The sequence below is a fragment of the Chiloscyllium plagiosum genome, chromosome 23 (assembly GCF_004010195.1).
Source record: "Chiloscyllium plagiosum isolate BGI_BamShark_2017 chromosome 23, ASM401019v2, whole genome shotgun sequence".
Classification (NCBI taxonomy): Eukaryota; Metazoa; Chordata; class Chondrichthyes; order Orectolobiformes; family Hemiscylliidae; genus Chiloscyllium; species Chiloscyllium plagiosum.
The window spans coordinates 18,056,484-18,065,663 of record NC_057732.1 but is presented as its reverse complement, the minus strand read 5'-3'; the positions used below and the strand labels follow the sequence as shown (position 1 = coordinate 18,065,663).

Genomic DNA, 9,180 nt, shown 5'->3' with positions numbered 1-9,180 from the left:
AGTAGGTACATCCACATACTGAATCAGAAAATTGTCTTGTACACACTTAAGAAATTCTTCTCCATCTAAACCTTTAACACTATGGCAGTCCCAGTCGATGTTTGTAAAGTTAAAATCCCCTACCATATCTACCCTATTATTCTTACAGATAGCTGAGATCTCCTTACAAGTTTGTTTCTCAATTTCCCTCTGACTATTGGGGGTTACTCGCCACAGTATTCCCAGCTTCTGACCTGCTCTTTCGGTAACAATATTTATATGGTGAGTCCAGTTCAGTTTCTGGTCAAAAGTAACCCCCAGAATTCCTTGTACTAGAAAAAACTGGATCTGTCAGAAATATTGTAGAACTCTGAAAATACAACCCTAGGTCTGTGCTTTTTCAACATGATTAAGTATTATGTATATCAGGGGTACAGTTTCATGCATATATTCAAGGATGGCCTGCTAAATGCAGAGTGAGCTCATGTAAATGGGTGGGTTACAATCCTAGAACACTTCCTGTTAGTTCTACTCTGCAGCCACACAAGGATAACCAACAAATGATTTTTAATTCTTTTTTCACCTATCTGCATTACTCCAGCCATTGGACAAATTCTGCAAATTGCTTTTGCACAAACATAAATACTACAAGCAATGGGGATGCTTTATGAGGAAGGGTGTGGGAAATTCTCTTAAATGTCCTGATATCCATATCTCAACCAGCTTCATTAAAGCTGATACTTCACCATTATCTCCCTACTGTTAGGGAAACTTACCATACACAAACTGCCTACACATTTCCAATGTTACAACACTGACCATCAATTTTTCCTCTATTTTTTTCATTTGTTGTGTGTGACCCATTTGTTGCACTGCACTGGCCCTTAAAGTTTCCACAAAACCACACATCTTAAAGAAAATGTTTCTTGTGCATAACCTGTTGTTCCCCAAATGGTACATTCTGGACTGTTGTGTGTTTGTGGTATACGAAGTTTAGAAAGAACATCAGTAACAATGCTTCATAAGTGTTTCATTGCCTGTAAAATGCTTTGGGACATTCTGAAGTCATGAGAAAGGTATTTACCAATACAATGTATTCTTTCTTTGTTCCTAACTTCATCTGTATTTCTGCATGCCTTACAGAAATATAAGGGAATGAAGATATTTTGGTAGTATGGCAAAAAGTATATTTCCATCACAAAGATGTAGGAAACAGTTGCAGAAACCAACATCTATTAAGCCTTACTATCATGTATGGGTACCTGGAGGTTGTTCTTCAACAGGAGCAGCTGGGAAGAGACTTAGAGGTTCCAGCATGTCTTTATATCGTTGGTGTAGTACCTTAGCTGCAGCTGCGCTTCGCACCATAGTGCTTGAACCATTTTTATTTGATAGTTTCTTGCTGTTATTTTTCATAACAGTTACACCAAGACCTTGAATCATTATTGTAGGAAATCACTGTCAAGAGAACATAATCAGAATGTACTTCACATATAAATTTCACTACTTGGCAATATAAAAAAGTAAAATATATAGCATCGTGTTCACACCATCTACAGGGATATCAATAATCCTCAATTCACCATCCTCAACTTGAATTGCAATATATGACTATTGTTGAACTTTGTTATACCTGAATTCTATTGAACTACATAGCTCACACGGCAAGACTGAAGTACAACGTTAAGATCTGTTTCAGGACTTGAACACATATCTAGGTTGATACTGCATGAGTGGTGCAATTTCTGAAGTGCTATTGTCTGAGAGAGGCTTTAAACTGAGAACCATCTTATTGTTCATATGATATAAAATATTCTATAAAATTATTGAAGAAAAGTATGGGATAGCCACCACAGATCTGGCAAATGCTTATTTTTCCACATCTACCATCAAAAGAGATTAACTGGTCACGAATCCTTGCCATTTCTTGGTCCCAATGTATTAACTTCAAAATTTCTCTCTTTGTAAACCTCACCATGACTTTGCCCCATTCTATCTCTGCAACTTCTTCCAAAACATGCCCTGCAACCTTCTAACTGTAGTTTCCTTCTTTGTAGGACATTTGCCTACAGTTCTAGTATTGGATTCTTAATCTATTTTAACCACATTTGCTGAACTATGAAACATGCTTCTCAAATCCTTCAGTCTTATTACCATTCACCCGTCTTCTCAAAACTTACTACATTGACCTTATGTTCAACCAACACCAGATCTTACACAGCTGTTTAGTATCTGTTCATAATACTGAGGAGTGCCTTGAGATGTTTACAACGTCAAAAGTAAATGCAAGTTGCAAGTGTTGGAAGCAAGAGAATTTTTTTTTATTTGTCACTTCCAAACTTGTTTTTTCAAATCACAAATCATACATCAGTAAAGATGCATTCCCTAGCAATTCCACCAATGCCTCTTCTTTTGCAATGCCAATCTAGCTTTATGTTTTATGATATATGGGTGTTGCTGATAAGGACAGAATTTGTTGCTCATCCCAGCTGTATTGAGAAGTGATGGAAGGCTGTCTTATTGAGTTGGTGCAGTACATACTGTATAGTGCATGTACACCATGAGTGCTACTGGGTAGCAAATTTCAAAATTTTGATCCCAAGACTGTGAAGGGATGCTGATATAGTTCTAACTCACATATGCTGCTTGAAAGGAAACTTGCAGATGGTGCTGCATGTGCTGTCATTGTCCTTCTTGGTGCTAGAGATCATGAGTGGTGCTGTCAAAAGAACCCAGCTAAAAAACATGATGAGTTGCTGCAGTGAATCTTAAAGATTGTATAGCCAGCTGCCACCGTGTGCAGTGGTAGAAAGCTGAATGACTATTTCACTTGATGGATGGTGTTGATCAAGTTGGCTGCTTTGTCCTGAATGGTGTTAAGCTTTTTGAATATTTTTGGAGCCCAAGAGTATCACATTTTTGAATTCTGCCTTTTAGATTGCAGACAGGCTTTGGGAAATCAGGAGGTGAGTTACTCACCTTAGAATTCCTAATCTCTTGACCCGCTCTTTCAGCAGGTTCCAGTTCAAATTCTTGTCAAGATTTTGATTGTGGGGGATTCAGCAATGGTAATACAATTGAACATCAAGTTTGATTCTCTATCATTTGCCATTTGTCAGCCCAAGTCTGAATGTTGTCCAGGTCTTGTTGCATATTGGCATGGACCGCTTGAGTATCTGAGGATTTGTGAATAGTATGAAACGTTATGCAATCATCAGCAATCATCCCCATCTGAAAATGGATGACCTCACAGAATTTCTGCAACAGTGCCCTGGGCCTGATTTATATGGACTCCAACACTTTTGACCATTTCCCTCTGTCACAGATAGAATTCACTCCAGCGTAGAGCTTTCCCTCGTGATTCCTATTTTCTGCATTTTGCCAGGGCTTTTTAATGACATACTTAGTCAAATGCTGCTTTGATGTGAAGAACAGTAACATTCTCAGCTGGTGAGTTCAGCAAGTTAACTATTTTTCAATCAAGACATCACTGGACCTTGCAGCACTTAGTGAATCAGTGACCAGGCTATTCCTGTGTAAATGTCACTTGATAACACTGTCAACAACACCTTCCATTACTTTGATAGTGATTGAGATGAGGCTGACAGGCTGTATTGGATTTGTTTTGCACTTGCTGGATAGGACACACCTTAGCAATTTTCCACAACTTCTGCGGCTTAATAATAAAACATGCACAGACCTTAGTTGTGACAACTAATTGTCCAATTTTGCTTCCAAAATCAATTGATGAACAACTAAACCAAAAGATTATGAATGCTATTCAATAAACATGTTGTGTCTGAAATTTAGTTACTATGGTATTCTCAACATTTCAAAATCACTATTAATTTTGTAAAGCATAAAATGTGTGGTGTGTTTCTGAAAATCTGGGAAGTGGTCATGATTTTATAAATTCAAGGATCACAAAAGCATGGGAATCAATTTACAGTTTATATGCTGACTAGATAAATTTATATAAACAGTGCACTGATGTGTGTATCAATCAATATACATACTTTAGTACAGTCAATATAGAATTGACTGTAAATGATAGATAATTGGGTCGAAATGTTTATTCTTAGCAATCAAATTAAACATGTTCATTTACTATAATTGCAATTTACCACACAAACTTCCAACTGTTTTTGTTGCGCAATGTGGACATCATTACAAAATAACTTTGGTGAATTTCGTATTCCTCATTCGTCCACACAGCTACATACAACTGAGAATAAAGGTAGGAAATGACCCCCTCACCTGAGTGCTTCTGAAACACACAGTCTTGGCTCTCAGTCCTGACAATCCATGTTGTAAAGATGATGTTTCCTCCTTCTCCCTCTGCACTGAGGCAGGAACCTTTCACTCAGCTTTCTCCATCAGTCTCCCTCCGCCGCCCCATTCTCCGGGTGTGCGGCGGAAGGATCCCAATCAGTGCGAGGCGCCCGGTTGCCAGGAGACGGCCGTATACAGAGCGCGAGGCTGCCAATCACTCTCATCAAAGGAAGACCGCAGGTGAGAACCTGCCCGACAGGTAACACATGGAGACATGTCCTTGCTGGTGACACCGACAATCAGTCCACTGCTCCGCACCCACACTTTGCGAAAGTCCAGTTTTAATGCGGCACAATACAGAGGGACCCGGACCTCCACCCGCATGCGCACCAACTGCCTTGGCCAGAAGAGGATTTGGGGTTTGGTTTTTTGGGGGGGGGAGACCTCGTGTCCCATGGCGGTTCCTCAATGATCCATGTGCTTGAGTTGGGCCGTTGGGATCTCCTCCCTCTCTGACATTGGGTTGGCTCTTTTCCACGCAGGTCGATGTAGCAGATGGATAGCCTAACTCTACTGAGTATCTGGGTACCCCACTGTGTATAGACAATTACCTACACACCAACTATCTTTCTTGTGCACCTCAATATGCTTAACACAATTTTATGCAAATAATTTAATACATAAATTGAGAATTAGCCATTATTTACGTACACCGGTTTGCCCTAAGTCTCTTTAGCAGCACTCTATAGACTAAAATTCATACTGTACTACAGTTGCTTAATCCTTTCGCGTTGTTGTTCGGATTCATTTATTTCTTGGCTCCCGCTGTAAGAGCATAGGGTCCATATTTCGTTTCTATGAGTTCCTTCTTCCAGTGGACGAATTTAACCGAGAGGACAGTGAGGTAAATCAAAATAAACAGGGTGAACACACAGCCGGTTGTGACAGATAAATCTGCATGTTTGAGTCCCTGACGCAGAACCCATCCCATCAAATAGTCGATTTCCCGAATACCCTTTTGAATTTGCTCTGTCCGTTTAATAATGGTGGTAAAACCTTTAAGTGCATTTGCCAATCATGTCTGTACCTGCTGTAATTTTTCTCGTAAGAGTTCAAAGCCAGTGTTGTAATTTTCCTAATAACCCCCAAAGTTTCTCTGAGACAAAGATCACCCCCCCCCCCAATAAATGTCTGTGAACTTGACAAAAGTTGGTGTTTTGGATGTTACACGTGAAGGTGCCATACTGGGAGTGTTTTTGGAAAGCTCTGATATAGTATTCTTCTTTCCCCCTATAGCTACCTGGTGATGTCTGTATTCAAGCTCTGGATTTCTACAGTACAATTTAGAGCGATATTTATCCGGAAACCACACAAGACATTTTCTGTCATTCTGATGGCAGCTGCTTTGTGTGCAGCCTGTATATTTTCTAATAGAACTTTCACAGTTTTCTCATGGCAACCAGTCTATTAAGGTTTTGACACCTCTCATGGGCGTCTGGTCATTAGAATGTGAGGGGTGAATCCAAGTGAATGTGAGGTCTAAGGGTAAAACTATATTCCAGGTTGAGTTGTTTTTCTGGATGACCTTTCACAGCATCTCTTTGCGAGCGCAATTCAACCTCTGTACAATCCTCCTGGATTGAGAATGGTAGGTGATGTGGAACCTTTGGCTAACACCAAATATAGTCATCACTGCCTGCATTACCTGGGCTGTGAAATAGGCTCCCTGGTCCAAATCTGCACAGCGGTATCTAGTGAAACGGTGTCGAATTAATGTCCACTGTTTGTGGTGTTATTCGAGTGGGGAATGCCTTGACCCATATACTAAAAATACCCCCGATGACCAGGATATACTTAGATCTCCATTTATAGGGTGATAGTGGGCCAGCGTAGATTATTTGAAGGTCTGTTCACCATCTGGTTACTTACCCACCTTAACCCTCCTTCATTGGCATACTTTCTTGATTGTTCTGGACACAGATGACACTATTCTGAACATAATATTTTATGTCTTTTCCCATTTTTGGCTACCTACACAATCCCTTCATTCAGCCAGTCATGGCATCTGTCCCTTGATATCCCTGAACACTGTGCCATTGTTAAGTCCCTTGTTTTGGTCCTGGACTGGTACTGCTTACCATCCATTTTTGAAAAAGGGTCCGTCTTTGATATTGAACTTGTCCTCCCACTTGCTATACCAGGCGGGGATCATTACCTCCTGTATTTGCTTTAACTCAGCATCACTGCTCTGAGCTTGTACCAGTCTTAGACCTTGGTTTGACTCACAGTGGTGGCATCTATTTGTTCTGGAATGGACGGATGGGTGGTGGCTGCCTTGGTTTTCCTTCAAGTGCACCCTGCTTAGCCAATTCATCTCCCCTTATGTTTCCACTTGGGGAAGGTCAATGGTGGGCTATCACCTTAAAAAATTGTGTATTTGTGGTCTTGGGCAATTTGCAGAATAAATTTGAACAGGGGGGTATACGGTAATGGCTTCACACCTGTCAAGATGAATCCTCTAGCTTCAAATAGTGACAGGAAGGCAGTTAAACCATTGCAGATATAACTGCTGTTTAGAGTGTATGTCTGCTGGTGGGGGAATGTTTTCAGGGTGGCTGACCACGTAGGCTATAACTGCAAGCTCCAGCAGCCTGAGAGCTCATTTTGTTGCAGATCTTCAGTGCCAACTCTATTAGGGGTTTGCCCCTGTGGTTCTCCATGTATTTACCACATCCTGTCTTTCAGTCTCCACCCTTCACTGTAGAGGATCAATTTACACATATTCTTACTGGGGGGATGGGGGAAGAATGTCACTGTTCTACTCCCCAGCTTCCCTTGGGTCTTCTCCCATTTTGTTTCAGAGCAAAAGGTCCATTGGTCCCACTACATGATACTCATGGCATTCTCCATAGCTCAAATTGTTGACTAGGATGGTGGATACTTTGGTACATTTGACCACAAAATTGTGTTCCTGTAACATAAGGGTCCTGTGTGCTTTGCAGTTTTACCTGAGCATACTGTCTTTAACCCTGCCATCCAGCATAAGTTGAATGGGGTATTCACCAGGATGGTTAGGGACTTCAAGCTGATTATGTAGTCAAAATGTTGTACTTCCCAAAACACAGCTAGCTCATGGAGAGCCCTGCTGTACCGGTGAAAGATTCTAACAGGCATGGCTACCAGTATTGTGTTGTTCTTGGCGAAGTACAGCTGCCGGTCTGCCGTCCATAGCTGCAACTTTCAAAGCAAAGGGAAGTTCTGGGTCATGTACCTGCAGTGCAGGGGCCTCTGCTAGGGACTGCTGTAATTCAGCAATAGCATCCATGTGCTGTTCAGTCCATTCTCATGGGGCATTTCTTTTTAAGGAGGCCAGAGAATTGGGCAGCTTTATCAAAATAGTTCCGACAGTTTCCCAGTAAGCCCAGAAATAAATGCGATGACTTCACTTTCCCTGGGGAGGGGCAAATAGGCGATGGCCTCAATGGGCTTGCCTTCTAACTTGCATTTCCCCTGAGCTATCACAGTTCCCAGATCTCATACTTGTTCTTGGAGTTAACTTTTAGTGCAAGGGTGTTGGGGAGGGTTAACTGTTCCTTTTACAGTATCAAACGTTCAGTCCTTGTTTCTTGTCTGCAGGAGGAGATCATCCACGTACTATACCAAAGATTGGGAAAACGTCTCTAGCCCTGTGGTTAGCCTCTGATGAAACATTGATGGAGAATTGTGAAAACCCTGGGGCAAACAAGTCCAAGTGCATTGCTGGCCCTGAAATGTGAAGGCAAATTTGTATTGGCAACATTGGTGGAGGAGGTGACAGACCAAAATCCATTATTAACGTCCAGTCTGGTGAAATGTTTTGCCCGTGAGACCTGCCTCATCATGATTTTGGAGCTTGGTTGTGACTGTTGGTACCACAAGTCGAGTGATTTTATATAGTTTCTTGTAATTGATGGTGGGCCATCTGGTTTCTTAACCAGCCATATTGATGAAGTGTTGGTAGATGCCACAAGCTGCTAATGACCTTGGCCACCTTCCCTTTGGGGAAAGTGGGACTTTGGGTCTGGTCCATTTATCACTCTCTTCCCCTCTATACAACCATTGTCGTGTTTGTAACTGGTGAACACACTGATATGCTCTGTGAGAATTGCCTGTGCTGCTGGGTCCTTGGGGTACAAAAGATTCAGGCTAAGGTACAAAAACATCTTTATTGGCATGGAATGCATAGGAATGTGGTTAATTTTTGCCAAATGTGTCATACATGCCAAATGGTAGGTAAGCCCCAAGCGGTAATTAAAACCAGCAGCTTTGTTGCCAAATCCCGCATTTGAAGAACCTTTCACATGTGTTATAACTGATTGTGTAGGTCCCCTCCCGAGAACTAAACGTGTGAACCGGTACTTGTTAACCATAATGGCTGTGTCTATCAAATTTCCAGAGGCAATTCCATTACGGAGTTTCAAGGCAAAAAGTGTACTAGAAGAGTTAGTAGCTTTCTTCACACGATACGGGCTACCCAGAAAGATTCAGTTGGACCAAGGGTCAAATTTTACTGCTAGGCTATTTAAGGAGGTTATGGATAGCTTAGGGTATACAACACGTTCAACCCAGTGCATATCATCCTGAATCCCAGGGAGCTTTAGAAAGGTGGCATCAGACTTTGAAGACCATGTTGAGAGCATACTGTCAGGGTTATCCAAATGATTGGAATAAAGGTATCCCATTCATATTGTTTGCCATTAGACATTCCCCAAACGAATCTACTCAGTTCACTTCTTTTGAGTTAATATTCTGGCATGAAGTGAGAGGCCCTTTGAAATTAAAGAAAAATTGACAAGACCAAAGTCTGAGATCTCACACTTAGATTATGTATCGGAGGTGAGGTAGTTCATGTGCTACCTGTTACACCTCCTGTGTGCATGCTACCGGCAG

The 9,180-nt window shown here is 41.5% G+C and overlaps 1 protein-coding gene across 3 annotated transcripts in view; it reads right to left on the bottom strand.

Moving 5' to 3' along the window:
• The window catches only part of ccdc87 (coiled-coil domain containing 87), a 115,986-nt gene extending 111,655 nt beyond the window's left edge, over positions 1 to 4,331 (bottom strand). The window contains exons 1-3 of one of the 3 annotated variants that reach the window (XM_043713618.1): positions 4,237 to 4,331; positions 2,959 to 3,155; positions 1,242 to 1,437 (exon numbers count right to left, since the gene is read on the bottom strand). In XM_043713618.1, coding sequence (XP_043569553.1) covers positions 1,242 to 1,422 — 181 coding nt within the window. In that variant the 5' untranslated portion in view covers positions 1,423 to 1,437; positions 2,959 to 3,155; positions 4,237 to 4,331. Of the gene's footprint in view, positions 1 to 1,241; positions 1,438 to 2,958; positions 3,156 to 4,236 lie in introns of those variants that run through there. The other 2 variants (XM_043713619.1, XM_043713620.1) reach the window with 2 other exon arrangements.
• Between the last annotated feature and the right edge of the window lie 4,849 nt (positions 4,332 to 9,180).